The sequence below is a fragment of the Gymnoscopelus microlampas genome (assembly GCF_963454915.1).
Source record: "Gymnoscopelus microlampas genome assembly, chromosome: 10".
NCBI lineage: Eukaryota > Metazoa > Chordata > Actinopteri > Myctophiformes > Myctophidae > Gymnoscopelus > Gymnoscopelus microlampas.
This window is the reverse complement of record NC_139947.1, coordinates 39,482,840-39,505,997: the sequence shown is the minus strand read 5'-3', so window position 1 is coordinate 39,505,997 and position 23,158 is coordinate 39,482,840. Positions and strand designations below refer to the sequence as shown.

At 42.2% G+C, this 23,158-nt stretch overlaps 1 protein-coding gene across 1 annotated transcript; it reads left to right on the top strand.

Annotated features, from left to right (window-relative positions):
• The first annotated feature begins 375 nt into the window (after nucleotides 1-375).
• stag3 (STAG3 cohesin complex component) lies at nucleotides 376-20,076 on the top strand. Its single transcript, XM_084070094.1, has 29 exons — nucleotides 376-440; nucleotides 1,231-1,449; nucleotides 1,916-2,012; nucleotides 3,864-3,946; nucleotides 4,233-4,437; nucleotides 4,538-4,689; nucleotides 4,849-5,046; nucleotides 5,311-5,409; nucleotides 6,805-6,884; nucleotides 7,114-7,221; nucleotides 7,816-7,912; nucleotides 8,405-8,501; nucleotides 8,643-8,746; nucleotides 8,975-9,067; nucleotides 11,125-11,265; nucleotides 11,397-11,597; nucleotides 12,438-12,505; nucleotides 12,666-12,753; nucleotides 13,513-13,596; nucleotides 14,213-14,305; nucleotides 15,294-15,456; nucleotides 16,009-16,139; nucleotides 17,052-17,153; nucleotides 17,625-17,758; nucleotides 18,250-18,378; nucleotides 18,891-19,021; nucleotides 19,116-19,362; nucleotides 19,497-19,577; nucleotides 19,907-20,076. Exons 2-29 carry the CDS (start codon nucleotides 1,411-1,413, stop codon nucleotides 20,046-20,048), a joined length of 3,387 nt encoding a protein of 1,128 aa, XP_083926220.1. The 5' UTR covers nucleotides 376-440; nucleotides 1,231-1,410; the 3' UTR covers nucleotides 20,049-20,076.
• Nucleotides 20,077-23,158: the final 3,082 nt, after the last annotated feature.

Sequence of the window (23,158 nt, the reverse complement as noted above, 5' to 3'; positions counted from 1 at the left end):
ATTTGTAGGATGCAGGCATTGTAAGCTTGTACTTGTAGATCTGCTATTTTCAAAATATTTGTATACATTTGAAAAGTTGTAAAATGGGACATTCTACACAATGAGTACTTTCTACTTTTGGTGCTTTAAGTACATTTTGATACTTTTGCACTTCTAATCAAGTACATTTTGAATTCTGGACTTTTACTTTTAACAGAGTATTTCTGCATTGCAGCTCATTAAAGCTAATTTGATCTTAACATCTTAAAACTTGCACTTATTGTAAACAATGTTGATGGATGAGGGTAGTTTTTGTCATCATTTATCACTTTGTAATACTAATCTGTTTATGTCCTAACATGTTTATCAGTCTTGAGAAGCTGGATGAGGTCAAGTCCAAGTCTAGAGGAAGGGGCCGGGGGAGAAGGGCAGCTAAGCCTCGAGCTAAGCCTCAAACCGTGGTAAATAAGCCAATCCTTCTTACTCATTAATACTCTTAATGATGTCTATTTAGTTTTTTAAATTATTATTATTATTAAAAATAAATTATAATATTGCACTGACTGTACACAGCTGTTGTACCACCTTACTCAATCCTTATTCGTTCATTGGCTGCTGGTACATAGCTACCACGATCAAAGCTAGAGTGGTTGACCAAAAGAAGCATCTTTAATGTTGGCATGATAAAAAATACAATGTTTTTGTAAACCCTATTTAAATTGAAGTGTGCGGCTGCTGTATTGTCCCTTTCACACAATCTTTTTTATAATAGTTGTATTCACTTATTTGATGTACCTGGTTACATCATTTTACATATACATATATACATGTATGTGTGGCCTCTCAGACTAGTGCTGATAGTTTCTTCTAGAAGTGACGGTTAATGAAATGTCCACACTGGAGGGTAGTACTATGGTAATAATCTTTAAAAAACTGAAAGGCCTGTATTGGAGTCCAAAGGCCTGTATTGTGAGATTTGGAGTTAGAGCCAGACATCAGTAGTGTTTGAATTAAGCCACCTTATCTTGTCCACCTGCTTCCACATCATATAGGTACATCAATGTTTTTATCCGGCAACTATCCAGGGTCAGCTCAGCTGTTGAATAAGTTCCTAGTTCACTGGCATAACAAGCAACCAATAAGGACACAAGCATCAGAGTTGTAGTGCAACAAGTGAATGGCCTAACCCTTAACATGTGGGAGAAGGAAATCCCCCATTGAGCTGCCATCTGATATCTTTCATTCCTCAAGCCACCTACAAGACCAAGAAGGAGCAAAGCTTCATCAGAAGAGAATGAATCTGTCACCTTACCCGCTCCTGTAGACGGCTCGTCCAGCTTGCAACAGTCTACCCTGGAGGCGTCCAGGCAGGGTTCCCCTGTCCATGGGAGCAGAGAGACCCAGGAGAAACGGGGTATCACACCAAATGACATGTTTGCAGCCGTACTCTCTGCGAAGACTGCCATGGTGGTGAGCAAAGCATCTTTAGAAGGGGATAGAAATTATTGCGAGTTGGGCTAGGAAATAATATTTCAGGAGAATGAGCAGCCCACTCACGTAGCTGCTCACCTACCATTTGCATTTTTTGTTGAGGTGCAAATAGGAAGATGAGGGGCGATATTGTAGGGTATGAATATTGGGACTATGGGTTCTATATGATTTTTGCATTTGCGTGGTCTGAGGTAGTTCTAAATTTGTTTGTCAAGTAAGAACACATTTAATAAGAAAACACTGATGAATCCCGGATTTGCTTAAAATGTTCTTATTGAACTGTATTGAATGGTTTCAGCACAGATTTGTGTGTACGCGGTCTATGTTTTTTGTGAGTGAGGGCGATGAGAGAATGAGCAGGTTAATTGTAACTGACCAAATACTAATGCCACCAATGAACAAACTGCAGACATCTCATTGGCTACATCTCTCTGTCCATCTTCAGACAGTGGTGGACGAGTGGTTGGACAGCTACAAGCAGGACCAAAAGGAGGGGCTGCTGGTGCTCATCAACTTCATCGTCCTGTGCTGCGGGTGCCAAGGTCAGTTGGAGTCTGAGAGATGGGGGTTGAAGTTCAACAGTTCTTCTAACGTGATCTCAGTATAAGCATTGATTGGGATGCCACTATTGTTCTGCTAGTGTGCTAACAATGCAAGGCTTACAGCCAATTGATGTCAGCATTGTCGCAACGCTGGCACCTACTAATTGAGTCTGTGGAGACAAGCGTTGCGATGCCTTTCCACAGTGGTATGACCAGGGTCACCCAGGGATCTGTACTAGGCCCCCTACTTTTTTTTAAAACAAATCTGTTTGTCAAAATCTAAAAACTCACAATGCACCTTGATTCGTTGTGAGCCTTTACATAGGCTATTTTCTCTGAGTGTTCCCCGGAATAGGGACACTAGGATTCATGTGGTTAACCCATTAAGACCTGAGGTCGATTCTACAAAATGTTTTCTGAAAAACGTATGTTGCTATCAGTGGTTCTCAAACCTTTCATGTCAAGTACCCCCAAAATTATATGTATTTGGCCGCCGACCCCCCATCTCAAAATATTTTGTTCCAGGGACCCCAAAAGATTTGAGTTAAAAATGTTAGCTTTAAAAGAATATATATATTCAAAGATTTGCACACATTTTCAAGATTTTTTAAAAGTATAAAATAATGTTTTTTAGCTTCTCCGGTTTAAATGAGTTAAAGGACCATACGGTGGTCGGTTAGGGGAGGCGGGTACATAGATTGGTGAAGCAATAGGAAGCGGCGCTGGTACCGAGCGCAAGGCTTTGGATCCGCCCTTCAAGACCTTCGATAGGGCTGGCTCCTCCAGTCTAACCAATAGGTAATCCAGAACTTTGAACTTTATGAAGCTTTACGTTTTGTTAAAGTTGCATTATTGCGTTTTAGTGAAGTTGAAAGCATATATTGATTTGAAAAGTCTAGCCAAAAATAGAAGTTTGAAAGTTTCAATTTAACTTTTATTTATTCCAAAATCTTATCGAAAGGCAGTATGCTTTGGAAAATGCTTGGCAGTACTGGCTCACTAAACAAGCAATTCCATCGGTATGGTCCTTTCAAATAAAGTAATTATCCGGCTTGGATAGTAAGCATAAAGAACTTGCACACTTAGCACTTCCTGATAGGTGGCTCTATGAAGTTTGACCAGTGTAGACTATGGATTCTGGAATCAGTGTGTCTTGGTGACATGCGTGTGAAACGCAGTGAAAGCAGTGAGTGGAGACTTGGTGGTTACTCAGTGCTACTGCTTTTAATACTGAATGAAAAGGTTCAGATGAAGCAACTGTGTCCAATTTACTGTATGTGCTGTGGGGCTGAGAGACGGGACGTGAGACTGTACTATGCATAAACATGATGCTGAGCAAAAATCTGCATTTATTGGATTGAGATTGGGATGTTTGAAAAGGAAACTTGACATGAGAAGTTGCACACCTCAGATTTCTAGGGTAGATTGTATGCTGGAGAGATCATACTGTACAGGAACGATAAATGCGTTGTTATTTTCTGTTCTTACAATCGGTGTAATAGTTGTTGTTTTTCATTAACATTAATTGCAACATTAAGGTTTGTGCGTTTTAAATTTGTGTATTCTAATCTGCTCAGAATCGGATAAGAATTCTCTGCTTTACTGCCCATTATACTGTATTTACGTGGAATAAGCAATGTCTCTTTCTTTCAAAACAATTTCCCCTGCTTCTGCAAATCATTTTATGAATGAAATTGCCGAATACTACAATAGAACAATAGATAATGGGCTGGTGTTTAACAATTATAGCAAATTAGTATGTGTGCAGATGAAAACAATTTAATTCTATTTCAGCAGAAATTGAAGTTGGGGAGGCTCTAGTGAGTTTGTGTGTCCTTTGTTTTTGTCCAGGTTCTGTAAGCAGAAGGATGTTAGACAACATGGACAACGCCACTATCATCAGTAGACTGACCAAAGACTGGCGAAGAAAGGCGGTGAGAACATGAGGGAAAACATGATGTGTTCTTTCCAAGTCACGAGTTTGAAACACTATTTCACTAAGACCCATGGGGTGCCACAAATGCTACACTATTTTCTTTGCAAAAACATGATTTCTTTACTATTACGGATTAGCCTGGTTCCAGACAAATCTGCCATTGCAAAAAAAAAAATTGTAGTACAATGTGGTCACATTTGAATTGATTAACTGTCTTGCGATGCATCATTATAGTTATTAATATAAGATACAACTGCATTTCTCCCACCTCTCCTGTTCCCCAGGCAACGGTGGACTACCCTCTGTGCTCCACAGGAGCCAAGTGGAAGAGTTTCAACAAGAGCCTGTGTGAGTTCGTCAGGGTTCTGGTGCGCTCGTGTGAGAACGGCCTGCTGTATGATGATAACCTGTTCTCCGCTCTGCTGCCGTTGCTCACTAGCCTGTCTGACTCACAGGTCCGAGCCTTCAGACACACCAGCACACTGCTGGGTGAGTTGGCAACGCACACTTACCCACACACAAACGCATAGTCATCTGCCTTGAAATTAGGAGGTGTGTGTGTGTGTGTGTGTGTGTGTGTGTGTGTCAGCCATGAAGCTGATGACAGGGATAGTGGATGCATCCGTGAAGGTGTCCGCTCGACTGCAGACCACCACTCTGCATTACGAAAATGAGATCAACAAGCCAGCACAGCACCAGGACTTAACAAGAGTAGAAGAGCTACAGGACACTATCACTCAGGTGTCTCTCTCACACACATAAACACACACACACACACACACACACACACACACACACACACACACACATCCACATCATTATTTACCTGTACTTACACTTTTAATGTATGCCAAATTGCTTATGCATATGGGGACATCTCATTATCTGTGTGTGTTGCAGTTGACAGAGAACCGCGTGGAGCTGACGGCCATGACAGACGGCGCTTTCAATGGTGTGTTTGTCCACCGGTACCGGGACGTGGTGCCAGAGATCAGGGCCATCTGCGTCCAAGAACTGGGCACCTGTGTAATGCACAACCCTGAGTGCTTCCTCGACGACCAATACCTCAAATACCTGGGGTGGATCCTATCTGACTCGGTGAACCACACACACACACACACACACACACACACACACACACACACACACACACACACACACACACACACTCATTATTTACTTTCTTGATTTTTTTGTTTATTTTTCTATCATCCTATGTAAAATGATATATGAAATTCCCTAGTCATCCAATTTGGACGCATTAACACACTCAAATAAAAAGCACAAAAAAATCTAAGCCTTCTCAAGACAGCTCACACTGTGTGTGTGTGTGTGTGTGTGTGTGTGTGTGTGTGTCTCCAGCAAGGCTCAGTGCGTCTGCAGTGTGTGCGTGTGCTGCAGGGTTTGTACCGGGAGAAGGATTTCATTGGACGCCTGGAGATGTTCACCAGCAGATTCAAAGTCAGCAATCCTCACTGTACCTTTTCTCTCTCTTTCTACCACCCCCCCCCCCCCCCCAGCCCCACACATACAGTACACTACCACCCCCCCCCCTATCTGTCCCTTTCTCTTACCCCCTACATGTTCACCAAATGTTCTTCTTTCTCTTTTGCATGTTCCTAGTATTTTCTGCACCGTTCTCTCTCTCTCTCTCTCTCTCCTCTCTCCTCTCTCCTCTCTCCTCTCTCCTCTCTCTTCTCTCTTCTCTCTTCTCTCCTCTCTCCTCTCTCCTCTCTCTTCTCTCTCTCTCGACTAGTCACCCTGTCTATCTCTCTCTCTCGACTAGTCACCCTGTCTATCTTTTTGTCTTTGTCAATTGTGTCTGTCAGTCACTGTATGTTTGTGTCTATGTTTAACGGTTAATAATCTCTTGTCCAGCAAATTAAAACCTTGCCAAGCCCAATATGTTGCAACAGATAAGGTCTGTTTTAGGGCTGGACCATAATGGACAAAATCGAATATCACGATATGTTTGACCAAATACCTCTACAAAATCAATTGTGTGTGTTTGTGTGCGTATCCTTGTGAATACCGTGTGTCTGCGTGAGTATTTCTGCATGCACGCTGTTTATACACTTTATGACCAAAAGTCACTGGACACCCTTTCTAATTAGTCTGTCTAATTGTGTGCTTCCAATGTTTTGCAGAAGGATATGTAATGTTGCAGAATGACAATCCCCCTGTGTGCCCCACACTTCTCCATACAGAAATGGTTAGTTGAGATCAGTAAGGAAGATCTTGCATTTACTTAACAACTTTGGAACACTAAATGAGAGCAAGGTCTAATCGCCCAACATGAAGTGTCCGACTCACGCTATTGTGGCTGAAGGGAAGCAAATTGCAGCAGTAATGTTCCAACTAGTGAAAAGCGATCCCAGAATAGAGGATTTGATAGGTGTTGGATAATGTTAGGGTCAGGACTCTGTGCAGACCAGTCAAGTTCTTCCTCACTGATCTCAACAAACCAATTGCTGTATGTTTGGAGGGAGCACACTGGGGATTGTCATTCTTAAAATTAGAAGGTGACTTTTGGTCCTATACGATGAGTGTCCACGGCCAAACACATGTAAAGGACTTCATTATGTATTTGGCCGCGGAGCCCCATCTGAAAAGGTATCCCCAGAAGAGAAGATTTATGTTCAGGACTATTCAAAATGTTTTGAGTATTTTCTATATTTTTGACGTATAACGTAAAATGATTGTGATGCTGTATTAACAAATTTAGCTGGGGACCCCTTGGAACCCCCTGAAGGATCCCTGGGAGTCCCCGGACCCCACTTTGAGAACCACTGCTTTACATCCATGCATGTATGTCTTTGTGGGCATGCACACTTGTGTGTGTTTGTGTGTGTGCAGGAGAGAATTCTGTGCATGGCGCTAGACAAGGAGTTGGACGTGGCTGTTGAGATCATGCAGCTGCTGTTGCTCATCTATCAGTGAGTCTGCACAATGCAAGCGTTACTCAGCACTGGTGTAGGAACTCAAAACCCAGGAATAAATAATACAGAACTAGTATAAATAATGGAAATAAAACTGGGACGAATTTGACAAAAATCTGATCATGTACATTATCCATTTAAGAAAATAAACTAGAATATAGTTTATGGAATATAACTCTTCTGGTGTGTGTGTGTGTGTGTGTGTGTGTGTGTGTGTGTGTTGTAGGCAGACAGAGGGAGGCCTGACAGACACAGAGTGTAGCCACTTGTATCATATGGTGTTTGCCAGCAACAGAGGACTGGCTGCTGGTGCTGGTACTATCGTCTACAACATGTATGCTAACATCCCTCTATTTTATATCCACCTACCTACAGTACCCATTTCACAGCCCGGCTGCAACACATATGCATTTTGAGTTAAAAATGTTTGCTTAAAAAAATATATACATACAAGATTTGCACAATTCTTCAAGTTCTTTCAAAAATAGCCGAAGTATAAAATAATTGTTAAAGTGGTTAAAAGTGGTTTTAATGGGTTACGGGAAATTTCAGCGATTTTGAACCTAAATCCCATTGTTCTGATGTGAGATTATATATAGTATAGAAAAGATTTGTTATGTCTTTTCTGTGCATTCTCAGCGGCATGCGGAAGTGTGAAGTATATATGTATATGTACGGTATATGCATATGTATGTATGGATGGATGGATGGATGGATTTGTATGTACAGTATACTGTACGTGATCTCACATCAAAACTGTGGGATACTGTAGATTAAAAATCGGCAATATTTGCAATGCTAATATGTATAGCATCATGTCATCATTGCAAACACAAATAAAGTCTATAAAATCTGCAATACATTAAAATGTTAAATGCTTTCTAGTTTTAAGTCATCTCGTGTGTGTGTGTGCGTGCGTGCGTGTCAGATGGAAACGGCAGGTCGCTGGAGAGCCGCAACTTGCTGACAAAGATGACACCACGGTCTTTTTTCACTCCCTGTTAAAATTATACATCGAGTCCGAGGTAATTCCTCTGTGCTTGTCTCTGTCCCTCTCATTATTGCTCTCTAGTTCTTTTGCTAGTCGAAATTGAGTCTTCTGTGAATTACTATGATAACTTCGTAGCGATGTAGAAATGTTTTAGTTTAGTTTTTTACTTTTATTGTCATTCATATCATTTTAATTGACAGGCAATTAACATCATAGTGCAAATACAAAATCTTGTAAACAACCCGCCCCCTCCCCCCTTTTTCTGTTTTGTCTGACCACCGCTCATTCCTCTTTCCTCTTCACCCATGTTTCTCTCTGTTCTCACACTGCTCAAACTTTACCATGACTCAAAATGTTTCAAGTTGAAATCAGATTAACAGTAAAAGCTGCTAACGTTCAACACAGTGCCCAGATAACCAACGGACGTTTGGACCTTGGGACGTTGGTGGCCAACCCTAGTGTTTATACTGTATGTATAATGATTTGGTTCAGCGTTCAGGAGCTCATCTCTCTCCCTCCCTTCCAGTTCCATGAGCATGGATCTTACCTGGTGGACAGTCTGTGGGGCGTCCCTGAGCTGACGAACTGGAACACCATGACCTCCCTGCTACTGCATGAGCCTGGTACTATATGCTGTACATACAGAAACATCCTCAGAGTGGAAAAACATACAGTACCTATAAAGATCCATTCTATCCCCCTTCCCTCTTATCCCAATAGCTTTAAATGTACAGTTGGTCTGATTATCTGTCTGTGTGTGCCAGGTCTGCAGTATGAACAGGAGGGTGCTCTGATAGAGATCATGACATGTGCTATCAGACAGGCAGCTGAGGCTAAACCCCCTGTAGGGAGAGATCAGGGCAAGAAGGTGGACACACACACACACACACACACACACACACACACACACACACACACACACACACACACACACACACACACAACTATTTCTGTGTTCTCCCCACTGGCCTGTACAATACCTTTTGTATCTGTTGCTCTTCTACACTGTACATCTGTTATGTTACCATTTTTGTGTGTGTGTGTGTGTGTGTGTGTGTGTGTGTGTGCATGCGCGCGTGTGCGTGTGAGAGATCAGGTCTTAAGCCAGAAGGATAAGAAAAGCCATGCTCAAGACAGGAGGCGTATCAGCAGCCATTTCATCCCAGTCCTGCCCCAGCTACTGGCCAAGGTACCCGAGAGAGAGTGGAGGTATCTGGGTGGCGTGGGTATAAAGTATGCCCACCACAGTAGAGATGTGTTTGATTCCTCCACAGTACCCCAGTAAACACAGTTGTCAGTGTTTGCTGTCAGGGGATTGTATTCTTTGTAGAATATGACTCCTAATGGTTGGTCAGAGCACCTGTTCAGCAGGGAGCAGAACCAAGAGGGATAGCATGAAGCTCTGCATGTGTGGCGCTCTCCGAGTGAAACTCCTCCCTGTTGGCTGAAAACAAAGGGCTGGTGCCTGGTGACTCTGTGTATCAGAGGAGGGTTGTTTACAGCAAGGGTTCCCAAACCTTTCAGGCCACGCCCGCCCCCCAAATAATCATATTTTACCTGGGGACCCCCTACCCTGACAAGCATTTGGAATTGTAGGAGTTGAGGCATTACATTTAGTTTGACTTGGTTCCACATACTGTATGTTGGTTCATTTACTGTTGAGTGACAAAACAGTGTTGCACATTAAGCTAATCACCTCGGGACCCCCTAAAATAATTTGGGGCCGACCCCCGGTTTGGGAACCCTTGATCTTCAGCTCTGTTTCCCAAACAGTGGGTCAGACCCAGGTCACGGACCAAAATTTTTATGGGTTGTGAGTAAATATCCCCTTTTTAGTGTCTTCCATTCAAATATATATATATATATATATTATTTCAAAAGATTTCAAAAAAGTTTTTTTTTTAATCACAACTTTTCATCAATTAGATGAATTCCAAAATATTTCAAAAGTATTTCATAAATAAAATGAAATGAGTCAAATAATTTCCTTAAATAAATAAATAAAAAACTTTTAAGAAGTAGTGAAAATAGCCGACCTATCACGCCGCATTGTGAGCTTGTAGATCTGCTATTTTCACTAGTTTAGGTCCCGGGCAAACGTCTAATCTTTCTTTTGGGTCTTGAGCTAAAAGGTTTGGGAACCACTGGTCTACAGGTTCCCTCGGCCAATAGATGGGAGTGGGGCTAGCAGTGACAGGACCATGTAGTGCATTTCATTGTTTATATTTTATGTTCAATAAAATGTTATAATAGTGCCAGTTTAATCACAACAAGTTGTGTCAAGACACTTTACATATTGATCAGAGACTCGTCATTGTTTAAACACTTTCAACCCAATCTGGGAACCCATCGCCAAATAAAAAAGGAAAAACAATTGCCACTGTAATATGCCGCTTGCCCTTCCTTATTTTGTTATTACTTTGTTTTTTGTTTTTTGTGTTTTTGTTTGTATTGTTTGTCTTTTTATTTATTTTATTCCAGTTTGTTTAATTGTTTACATTCATGTTTCAACTTCCTGTGTAAAAATGAAAAAGCAAATAAAAAGTTATTACAAAAAAAAAAAAAGGAAAAACAGCGCCCTCTGCTGTTTTTTCCATTTTCACTTGGCTCTGGGGGTAGCAAAATGGAGCACACGTGCGCACGGAAACCGGGGTTTTGGTCTGCCTTCAGCCTTTCACTTCCGGTGGTGCGACTATGTTTTCATTCCCACTAACAATATTTCTACACGGAACACTAACACCGCTTCTCCCAGAGAACATGGATCGTTTTGGTTATAAGCCCACTTGTTTCTATGATGAAAGAGCAAGTTAAAATGTGAATATCTTTCTGTGGTTTTGTCTGCTTCTGAGTTTAGGTTTGTTTCTAGTGGGGAAGGATCGGCACACACGTAAATCCCACCCACTACATTTGATTGGGTAAAGCGCGGCCTGCTTCCTGATCTGAAGGCACGCCCAATTGTAGGCCAGTGCGTAAGCGATATGACGAACCCCCCCGACAGATGCAAGCGGAGAGCAGAATCTGTTCTTGAGAGATTTCTTTCAACCTGGTGTTGTTGAAAGTGGTCATATCATTATGGTTGAGAATTTTCCAACGTAAAAAAAAATTATGAAAATAGCAAACGCGTCACAATGATGTGTTGTGAGCTTGTAGATCGGCTATTTTAGAAATGTCTTAGTATAAAATAGGACGTAACGGTGGCTAACCAAATGGGGGGGCTACACTAATCCCTTTACCTCTGCCCTCCAGTACTCTGCAGACGCTAAGAATGTGAGACGCCTCCTGGAAGTCCCCCTCTACTTTGACCTGGAGACCTACAGCACCAATGGACAACTAGACAAGGTGAGCAGAGAGGAAGTCAACCTGGGAGGTCACCCGGTTTACCCAGAAGTCAGGTTCCCTGGTGACGCAATTTGGCTTAACTTGACCAGCTGTATTCACAGTTCCTCTCTATCCCTTCTCTCTCTATATATATATATCTCTGTCTGTCTGTCTGTGTCTCTCTCTCTCTCTCTGTACAGTACCTGGATCTGCTGCTGGAGCAGATGTGTGACATTGTGATGAAACACACAGAGGCCAGTGTGCTGGAGGCGTGCACACTTCTATTCATGTCCCTGTGCTCAGAGCAATACACCTTCTATGCTCGCTCCAAAACAGCCATCAGCCGTCTGCTGGACAGCCTGTCAGACCGCCTCAACCCCTTACTCAGCAACGTGCTGGAGGTACTGTATATACACACACACACCACATGCTACTTTACATAATATAATTGCAAAGTAAAGAAAATGCCTCAGTAGTTGGTCAGTAACATGTTTTGTAGCTCTGATTAAAAACAGCATTTATTACATGCATAAAACATACTTTTGTGATGGCATTTTGAGGTATTGAGCTGGTGCCTTGGTTTTCTCCGCCTTTTGTGTATGAACAATGGGTGAATGTGAAATCCATTGTAAAGTGCTTTGGAGAAAGGCGAGAAATAAATACAGTCCATTTACTTTAAGACTTCCACTACATAATGGTGAAATATCACATTTGATGGTTACTTGAAAGCAGCCCTAGGCAGTAGGCACTGTCTTAGGAGATGTTCTTGATGGCCTCTAGTGGAAGGTCGTGCACATAGCGACCACAACATCTCACGTGGTTTAACTCCAGCCAATCTCTTACACCAGTGATTTTCAACCTTTTGTGGATCCGGGCCCACTTTAAAATCTTGAGTGTTCGAGGCTCACCCATGTGACCACTTAACACAGCGGCTGTCGTGTTAAGTAGTCAGATGGGTGGGCCTCATGCATTTTCAGAGCATGTTTAATGGAACTACATTAATTTCCTAATCATCGCTATGACAATAAAAACATATACATTTTTTTTTTTTTTTTTTCCCATTATCATTAAAATCTTAGTGTTTTGCCAATTAGTTGGGGGCCCACTTGCAATATCCTCACGGCCCACCAGTGGGCCCCGGCCCACAGGTTGAGAATCACTGTCTTAGACCTCAACAAGGCTCAGTTTGTTGCACATGGTCATGCATTCTGTGTGAATGTGATGTTGACTGTGTGATTTAGGAGACTGCTGATGAAGATGACCAGTATGGTGCTGCCACGGCTTTGACCAAGATTGCTGTTCTCAGCAGGTAAATTAAAACAGTAAGTGTATGTGCATGTGTGCATCCAAGTATATGTCACAAGGAGTGTGTTATAAGTGTGTGTGTGTGTGTGTGTGTGTGTGTGTGTGTGTGTGTGTGTGTGTGTGTGTGTGTGTGTGTGTGTTTTTTTGTGTGCGTCATGTTCCAGGTCATTTAATATAATCAGGGGACAGCACTTGGAGCCCTGTCTTCAGCTGCTGAACAAGGGTGTGAAGTCCGGAGACATGAACAAGCAGGTGTCTGACTGTTTTCACACATCCTTCATGACAGTCATACACATAGTGGGACATTGATATCAGCCACCATTCACATTCATTCTTGTACATTTTGAGTGGTTGGACCTGGGATGTATAACCACTTGAACCCCAGCATCGATATTCTGAGGGGAACATTAGCCAAAAATAGCCGATCTTCAAGCACACATCGTGTTCGGCCATTTTTGGCAAATATATTTGGTGTAGATGGACAAAAGTGCTCTGAGTAGAGAGCCAACTCAGGTCCAGTTTACTAAGTATAGTCGGTTTAACCCATTTAGACCTGAGGCCGATTCTAAAAACGCCTTCTAGAACCTAACCTAAGTTTTCTGAAAACGTTCAAATTCTTACTGAAAAAATAAATAAAACATTATGTTGCTATATGTATAGCAACGACTAATGAGACACAGAGGAGGCTCCCGGATTGAAAATAAATCGCTATCATTTTACTTTAGAACTAATTAACCGACAATTTTAATAATTTACAATTATGCATAACAGGGGTTAGACAAAAATGTGACGCAAGCTTCTTCCATCTGGCAGAGTCAGGTTGGTTAGACAATGCTTGAATACATAAGGGTACATAATAGCGCCTTCACACAGCCAAGCCAGCTGAAACAGAGCAGTATTTGGCAAGTTTGTCCTCTCACACACACACACACACACACACACACATACAAAAAGTTCAACAGCAGAGGTTAAGACCGATAGAGCTGACACCTGACTTCCATATGATTCCAGCTGATGGTTGCAGCTCTGCAGAGTGCTGCCTTCCACCTGTTCTGGGCCAGGAGGCCAGTGTCAGCCAGTTCCTCTCCTGCTGTGGTAACCACACACACTCATTCTTTCTGCAAAGAATAACCTTAAAATTACTCAATACAGCATAATTATTCAGAAGCCAAATGTTTGCCCAGTGGGAAATACCTTTATTTACACAATTATGTTGGGCAAATCTTTGCTGCAGTTGCTGCTACTGTACTTGCACTGTTTTTGTTCACTGACCGGAGCTTCAGTTCTTATTCTCTTGAGTTGTTGGGGGGCAGTGTACGTTGCATGGGAGTAATGGTGTCCAACTCAGGAAACAAAAGGTCCCTTCTGCACACTGGAAAAGGGTGATGTCTCATGCTCACATTGAGAACTCAAATTAAGATAAGTCCATTTAGTCAGAGACTCCCTCCACGCATCACCACTTTCACTGAGCACACTTTTGTCCCTCTACAGTGTAGAGGGACAAAAGTGTACAAGGTTTCATTCTCTGATTTAACCCTTTAAAACCTATATACTTCATTGTAGGACTAATAGCGGTAATAACTGATCTACAAGCTCACAACACATGTGTTTGAAATGTTTGAACGTTTTGGATAAAATAGGGACGCCAGGTTGCCAGTGGTTAAGCTGTGTTAATCAGTCAAACAATCACCCGACTCCTTCTCTCTACCAGATGGAGCCAATGCAAGTGAAGAAGGCGGTGAAGTCTTTCTACAGAGTGTCTGAGAAATGTCTGTCCAACGACCAGGCAGAGATCAGAGACAAGGTCAGATCTTCACTGTAGAATCAAATCTGGATTACTTTTGGCCAGTTAAAATGTTGGATGTGTTGTCTGTCCCATTTCCTGTCTCTTTTCCATTCTATCTATGGAGTAACAAGACATGACACAGTCATGCTATACCAGGTTGCTCTCTCCAGCGTCCCCGCATGGAACCAAATGGCCCCGTGGTCCTGTACCCTTTCGCTCGCGGACAAACAAAAACAGCCAAAATGGCAGTAAATACTTTATGAACAGAGCTAAATCAGTTTGTGTGCCTCGTCGTGTTGCTGTTTGTTCTGGGTCGCTGTTGGAGGCGGCGCTGTCAGGGCCGCAGGAAGGGGGATGCGAACGGTGCGGCCGCACCGGGCCCCGCGCTGGGGGGGGCCCCCCGCTAAAAAATGAAAAAAAATAACATTAAATTATTATTTTTTATTTTTTTCTTAAGTGAACAGAATCACGTTTATTAAGAATTATTAAAAGAAATAACCACCAAAAACTCGGAAATATAAAAATCGCGCACGCGACTTCGCACCGGGCCCCGCATTTCTCTCAGACGGCTCTGGGCGCTGTATGTGTGTCTATGAGGAGTTAAGTCAATAGTTTCTTTGATGGTGACGACCACACTTTTTTTTTTAATAGTTTGTTTGGTGGCGACGACCACACTCTTTTTTCGGGGCTGTTTTCTTTGTGTTTATTTCCCATGGGATCCCTCCAGCGGCAACAGCGGCATTTGCCATATAGATACATACAGTGGCCTAACAGTATTGTGGGTTGTCTTTAGATCCCATATTCTGAGAGGACATCGAGCCCTCATTGGCTAAAGGACCAGCCAATGAGGAAAACTACAAAACTACAAGTGTAGATGTAGACCAAGTTTTGCAACCTGGTAAAAACTGCAACAACAAAAAAAGACGTAACCAAAGTGTGTGTGTGTGTGTGTGTGTGTGTGTGTGTGTGTGTGTGTGTGTATGTGTGTGTGTGCTGTCCTCTCCAGGCCTTTGAACTGCTGTGTGACCTGTTGGTGCTGTACAGCGGTTATTCGGTTCGTTCCCAGGCAGACCTCAAGATGCTGAGCTGTTCTTGTCCTCAAACCCTCCAAACTGAGATGTCTGGCTTCCTCGTTGACTTCATCTTCAACGAAGACGACGATTATGATGGTGCGCATGCAATACAGAGCCTGTCCATGACCGTTTACGGCTTTGTTCTTTTTTCTCTTATATTGTTTATCTTTTGTTGCCAGAGAATACATTTGAATTTCCTTTTAACTTGATAGTCTAAGCTAAGCCATACTGTATGTATGTAAAGTATTTTTCTGGAACACCCAATGATGCTTATTACATATCGAACAAGCGAATCGCAAAGGCCCCAATAGATGGATTACTTCCTCTTCGTGCTTGACATGGAAGCAGAGCGTAGCTATGAATGGAAATGTCCATTCTATATATTTATTTATATATTCAAAGCTTATCACTTCCTCATACATCTCACTGTTGCTTCGACCATCTCTCTCACTCGCCTCCATCTTTTCCTCCTTCAGGTGACTATGCTTACACTGCAGTAGGGCAACGTGGCTCATCACCAATATTCACCAGAGTTGACTCATACAATATTAAAACAAAGGCTACAGTTTCTCTCTGTCAGGACAACTGCAGCCCAATCTGCAGCTCTCCGATGATTCACCCTCAGTCTTTCTATCCTCCCCTACCCAGATGAGTCGGAGGAAGTGAAGCTAGCCGCTGTCCAACGGAAACGTAACCAGCTGGCTGGCTACTGCAAACTGATCCTCTTCGGAGTGCTGGACATCAAGGCTGCAACAGATGTCTTCAAGTATTATGACAAGGTGGAGAAAATGCAAAAAAGCAACTGATATGTTCTGTGCTACATGAGTCCTCTTCTATATGCAATGTAATTGACCTTTGAAATTGGAAACCAGCTTTATCAATACTAGAATGGTGATGTGATCAGTGGAAAATAAACAAAGCAAAAACTAAAGTATTAACACAAAAGGTTAATGAGGGGGAGTAAGTGAGAGAATTAATTAAGGAATGAAAGTAGCTGTGATTGAGAGGAGGGGAGTGAGAACTAGTGAGGACGCTAACAAATGAGTCAGAAGAACAGTGGGTGAAATAAACAGAAGTTGACAGTGATATGGGAATAATACTTTTACATTTAGACATCTAGTTGACACTGTAATCCAGTAGAAATTTGAACATCTTTCTGCTGTGAATTTGAGATGAATTGAAGTCAACAGATCTTTTATACAGAGAATTATCCAACATAAGACTAATAAAAGAATGTTTTATATAATAAGCAGCAGCACGGCAAAATAAACACCGGTCAAGAAACTAGAATTACAAGTGTGCCTGATAAAATAAAAAAAATAAAGCCAGGATTGTGTCCACTTGAACCATTATTAATATTTTGGCTATTCAAAAATAGCAGATCTACAAGCTCATAGCGCGGCACCAGCATGAAAAAGTTTGAAAAATGTCTTCTAAATCCTAACACTTTTCTGAAAAAAAAACGTATGTTGCTATGTCAGTGGTTCACAAACTTTGTATTAATACATTTAAATATATATTTATATATATTCAAAGATTTGCACAAATTTCATAGCCGCGCTATGAGCTTGTATATCTGCTATTTCTTGAATAGCCAAAGAAATGTAAAAATGACACAGATGCTTAACCGGTCTTAATGGATTAATAATGACAAACTTCCTTTCCTTCTCTACTTCTTCTCTACTCTGTAGTTCAATAATGACTTTGGTGACATCATCAAAATGCTTCTAAACAAGAGCAAGCTCATCGATCCAGTCCAGAGTGCCATGACTGTGTGTCTCTGCCTGCAGCAGGTGTGTGTGTGTGTGTGTGTGTGTGCACGCCAAGTATGAGGTTCACACATGGAACATTGTGCATTGACATCGTAACCTTAGACAACACAGGACCACTGCTTTGAGTATCAAGTAGCTGGGGTTTCACTGTGTCTCCACAATCTTCGATATGCATGTAAAATGTACTTTTAAATACTGGTGTGCTGTTGTCTTGTGTGGAAAATCCCAATCACCTGGCACTTAAAACAGGGTTGTTAAATGTCAAAGAATATATACAATTGTTAACTACCGGTATGTCCATATAAAACAAAATCAAGCAAGCAGGTGGAAGCAACCAAGGAAACCAATGATTTTCTCTGTCATATTACAAAATAAAATAAAATAATATTCATATAACATTAAACTACAATACAGAAGTTGAATTTCCCAACGGTGCTGTACAAAATGTGTCTAATGTTTGGTGTGTGTGTGTGTGTGTGTGTGTGTGTTCAGCTATTCACATACCTGGACCCTACTGAGATCGCAGGGAGGGAGTTTGAAGAGATCATAGAATTGGCCAAGAAGCTTGCCATGAACTTCGGTGTAAACCTACGACGCATCCAAGAGCCACTGCAGGCCCTGCACGCGTTAGTCCCTCATTATCTGTCCTTGTTTTGCATTTTGCTGATGATGTTCTCCACAGAGACCCTTTCCACTGCAATGCCATCGATGAAGACAGGCGCGTGCATTAAATGTTATAAGGTTTAAAGGCCCAGACACACTGCAAGCGTCATTGAGTGTCCCTGATGTGTCAAGTTAGGCCACTTGTTCACATTGGAAGCGTCAAATCCTCTCTATATTTGGCTTTGTATTGTTGCTTCGCGTTTTGTACTGTGCAATTATCTTCTGCCCATAGGGAGAAGATAATTTGTAGAATTTGTAGATTCCTCTTGTCGTCCTGACAGCTAAAACCCACGATTGACACAGCCCTGAATAGGCACCCCAGAGATCTGCAATCAGAGGAGCTCACTTTTCTAGTTTGAAATGACAGTTTATTGTGTGTGTGTGTGTGTGTGTGTGTGTGTGTGTGTGTGTGTGTGTGTGTGTGTGTGCGCGCGTGCGCGTGCGTGCACTTCAGGGAGGGTATACGCTTTGCGTTCCATGGCATACAGGAGGTGGAAGGAGGGCTCCAGCCGACAAAGCTGCTGTTTCTGGAGATCCTCAGTGGATTCAGCTTTAAAGTTATCCGCCAGAACCGAACCCATATGTGAGGAGACACACACACAACACACACACTGAGCTACATCAAACGAAGCCAAGGCACACTATTATACACTCCTTATCACAGTGACTTGCATTACCAAGTGCCCCATGTTTTCAGTCACTTTATTAAAAGTTGAATACACCTTTACATGCTCATTGAATAACATCCAAGGTCCTTTTCCTTTTTGACAAATCGAAGTCACTGAATTAGAAGTCTGTGTTGTCCCAAGCTTGAATAGTTTTGAAAAAGGTCAAGTTGTCGTTTTGGCACTATACATAGTTATGGAGGAAGGCTATTTCGTTCCACTGTGTACGTGCATATTGACGGGATTACAAATAAAGCTCCACTCTGTAAAATGCTTAATTAGACATATAAACGTGGATAAATCCCTTTTCCTTTATTCCACTTGTTGCAAACTGCTATGGTAACTACTTTTAACATGTGGAAATGACATTTCTAAACCAAGATTTTTTAAATTATTTTTTTCACTTCGTCTTGCCATATTATGCTAACAGAACTGCCATCCTTAACGCCAAGTGCTCCAAGGCTGCCCTCTCCTGGCCATCTGTCAGAATGTACCATCGCTCCTTGAGCACCTCCACATCCAGTCCTACGAAGCCGAAACGCAGGAGGCTCACCGGCCCAGGTGAGAAGGAGACACATGATTTGTCATAATGTTTTTATGGGATAATATACATGTATAATCATAGGAGTCGTTGTATTGGCATTTTATCCCCAAGAACCCAGTCCTCCACGGTCAGCTTCCCGGTCAGAGAGCAGTATCCCATTCCCGAGCATCGATGAAACTCCAACCTTTACCTCCACTTTGCTCAAAGGGGCAGAGGCTTCCAGTAGCCCATTGCCGAGCAACCTGGGAAGTCCACCCTTTAGCTCCACCGTGCTCCACCATGAGTCAACAGTGCTCTTAGGCTTGGATAAAGACGGACACATCTCTGAACCTGAGTCTGAAGAGGAGTTCTCTGAGGAGTATGTTTATGTATTTTTATAGTGCAGTGTATCTAGGATCAGCAGTGTAATCCATGAAATCAAGCATTTTTTTAAAAAAAATGTAAGAAGGCAAAATTATATTATAATAATGTGTTTTCATGTTGTTTTTTTAGGCCCCAGGTGCGCAATGTGAATACCCAGAGACGGCAACCTCACTCTGACCTCAGGGATTCGGACTCCCACATGGTTACAACGTAAGAGGGGGCATTAGCCAATAGCCACTGATCTTTCTTGTAAATGTCTTGAATCTTGTCTTTAAATGTCATGTTGTCGGTGAAAGTTGCATTCAAAGTTACTACCACTAAAATGTTTTACACCTGTGATAGACTTTTTATTTTATATAAAATCGTTTTCAATTCTTAAACGTGTCATTCCAAAGATTTTTATATTTCAAAAAATAAGATCTGTCATTTTGGACAATGATTCTTCATATAGAGATAAAATAAATAAATAAATAGTTTCTTCTTCGTACACTCGGGTGGTCAGCAAGCAATCGATGCCAAATTTGTGTTTTGCTTTCCAGCCTGCCTCTGATTGAGGAAGATGATGAAGAGGAACCTACGATTGAGGACTTTGAAGATCTGGAAGAAGGGCAACCTACAATTGAGGACATCGATAACAACTCTGACAGTGGAAATACACCGGTAATGCGTGGCTGTGTGTAAATATATACTTGTGTATATACTGTATATTGCTCCTAATAAATAGGATGGGTAGATGCAGAGGACACATTTCACATATTATGTGCAGTGACAAAAAATACCCCAAAGGAGTGGGGGAAAGCAGCTCAATGGCCTTGGGATAGCGTGTCCGCCATTGGGAGGTTGGGCTTCAATCCCCGGCAGAGTCATATAAAGCAGTGGTTCTCAAACCTTTTCGTGCCTTGATTTATATATTTGGCAGCGGACCCCATCTTAAAAAAAATTGTGCAAGGGACCTCCAGAAGCACAGATTTTAATTACATTTTTCGCTTTAAAAATATATGACGCACGAGTTTGTATCAGCTATTTTTGAATAGCCAAAGTATGCAAGGTTAAAGTGGTTAAAATGATTGTGATGCTATATTACACCAAGACTACACCAGGCTTTTCAAAGCGCGCATATGCGCGGAAACTGCACAGCAAAAAGCGTAGCTTCAAAGTTGAGAAAACCTCAACTTTGCTGCTAGTGCACTAGCGTCCAAATAATCATAGCCCCCTCTCACCCATTTCTCCACCCAACACGGAATGGATATTTTCTCCCCATTATTTAACTCTTTAACTGCCAGAGTAATAGTGTCACCCCATCCGCGTCCTCAAGGAGATCGCCTCATTACACGAATGGGGTTGTCGTAGTAGAGAAAACCGCTTGCGGCGATCCATTGCACAGCTGTGGCCGTTTGAATCTAGCTTGTTTTTGCAGTAAAGCAAGAGGAAGTAAATGAGCTTTTATTTTTTTAAATGACGTCAATTCCGGCTCTGTCGTCATCAGGCAGTGAAAGCATCGTTCATGCGGTTTATAACAGCGACATCTGGTGGAAAACCACTGAAAACACAAAATCTCTTCCTCGTCAACGGCAGTCTGAGCCTTAGAATCCGATGAGATTTCTCGTCGGTGGCAGGCAAAGAGTTAAGACTAGACCGGCCCGCTAAGGGCCATGCAAGTCGGGAACGACGTGATACACGCCCCACCCATTTTGCAATACTCATGTTATCTGATGTACTCCCGTTGTCAGCTCCACGCGCATCGCATTTTGCTTAGTGCCGCCGCTTTTGTTCGCTTCCTTCACTTTATATATATATATATATATATATATATATATATATATATATATATATATATATATATATATATATATATATATATATATTCAAACAATGATCCAACAAGATGGAAAGAGAACCTGTGCGTAGCCCTTTCTGGATGGGGGAAATCACAAGTCTGTTATTGCCAGAAAAGGATGCTTAAATCACAGAGAGAGTGATTTATCTTTCCATTCCCACGAAAATATGCAGAGAAATTGTCATATTTTGGGCATAGTTACGAATGGTGATTAATCATGATTCATTATTAATCTGTGATTAATCTGATTAAAAATAACCACCACACACACACACACACACACACACACACAGCGGGGGGAATAATGTCAAGAAAGGTAAGTATAATCAAACAATAGTTCATCCCGGTCCGGGGGTTATTCCATGCACTTTTCGTCAATGTTTCCTTCTGTATCCTAGGTTTGCCTATAAAGCAAGAGAAAGGCATTGTCAGTATGAGATTCACCAGTAACAGTATGTAATGGGCAATAGTAGAAATCTCGCTTACCTCCTGAGCACCTGTCCATTCACCGAGGAGAGCCAGTTGGGACTGAGGCAGAGTTAGTGAGTGTTTGTAGTGTGGCCCCTCCCAGCCGGTCAGCGCAGGTGTCGTCAAATCAGGCTGAGTGAGGAGGTAGATTGGCAGGTACCGCTCAATGACGCGAGCTAGGCTGGGGCGCTGTCCTCTCTAGGCTGTACTCTGCCCCTGTCCCACTGTCTCGCCTCGGTGAGGTGCTTACCTGTCAGGTGGTTCCCCAGCGAGACACACACACTCGCACTAATAGAAATGTATAGTTTCATTCACCAAAGTTGCATTACATTTGCAATTACTTTTCTTTTTCTTTTTATATTATTATTATTTATTTTTTCAGGGTCTGTAGGACATTGTCATTTGATAATGAAAGTCTGTATGGATAATGAAAGTCTGTATGGGAATCTTACTTTACTTACTTACTGCCCTTTATGCCGGCTGGCATGTAGGGCAGCAACAAAGGATCTCCACTCCTGTCTGTTCTGGGCCAGCGTCTTTATAGAACCCCAGGTGTGATGCAGGTTCTTCAGCTCTCCCTCTACTGTCCTACGCCAGGTGTTCTTGGGTCGGCCTCTCTTACGTTTCCCGTCTGGTGTCCAGTGAAGGGCAGTTTGGGTGATGTTGTCCTGCTCTCTACGTATAACATGTCCAATCCATTTCCACCGCCTTCTTATAAGGATGGTAGCCATGTTGTCCTGTTTACACAGGCTAAGAAGGTGTTGGTTGGAGATGGTTTTGGGCCAGAATATTCGCTGTATTTTCAGTAGGCTTTTGGTGTGGAAGGTTGACAGTTTGTGGAGATCATTTTCTGTCGTTCTCCAACATTCAGAACCATATAGCAGGGTAGACAGGACGCAGCTCTGGTACAGTCTCAGCTTGGTGTTGGTGCTGTACTGGGCCGACTTCCAGACGTTGTTAAGCCTCTGTAAGGTGTTTCTGGCCTTGCTGAGTCTGCTTGTGATGTCTTTGTCTGCACCTCCATCATGACTGACAACGCTGCCTAGGTATGTGAAATGATCTGTTGTGGGTAGGTTTATTCCATCTATTTGTATTGGTGAGGGGTTTGGGATGTTCAGCATCATCAGCTCTGTCTTCTTCTGGGTATATCCTTGACATGGAAAGACGTATGAAAACCCCTGCTTTATACAACTAATTGTTCCTCTTTGGTCTGCAGCCATCCACTCGTCAAACCTCCACCAGGTCCAGCTTCCTTGAGGACCTGTTCCAGTGAGGGTCCTGAAGAACCCGAGACGTCCTGCAGTGAGGGCCCTGGAACCAGGAGCCCCTGGGAGACTTGGAGAAAATGTTCACAATGTTGATATCAGTTATAAGTCCAATCTCTACTACTGTTTGTTGAAATATATTTGAGTGTGCATTAGGGACATCTTACATGTTAAATAGTGACCAGGTCTAAGTTGCGTTTGTTTGAACATGTACAACAAAA

Bases quoted from the DNA above. Each gene is read 5' to 3' on its own strand.
- stag3 (XM_084070094.1), top strand. From the start codon at position 1,411: ATGTTTGCAGCCGTACTCTCTGCGAAGACTGCCATGGTG. The intron at 4,438-4,537 runs GTGAGTTGGCAA...TGTGTGTGTCAG, and splicing joins ACACACCAGCACACTGCTGG to CCATGAAGCTGATGACAGGG. The intron at 8,747-8,974 runs GTGGACACACAC...GTGAGAGATCAG, and splicing joins GGAGAGATCAGGGCAAGAAG to GTCTTAAGCCAGAAGGATAA.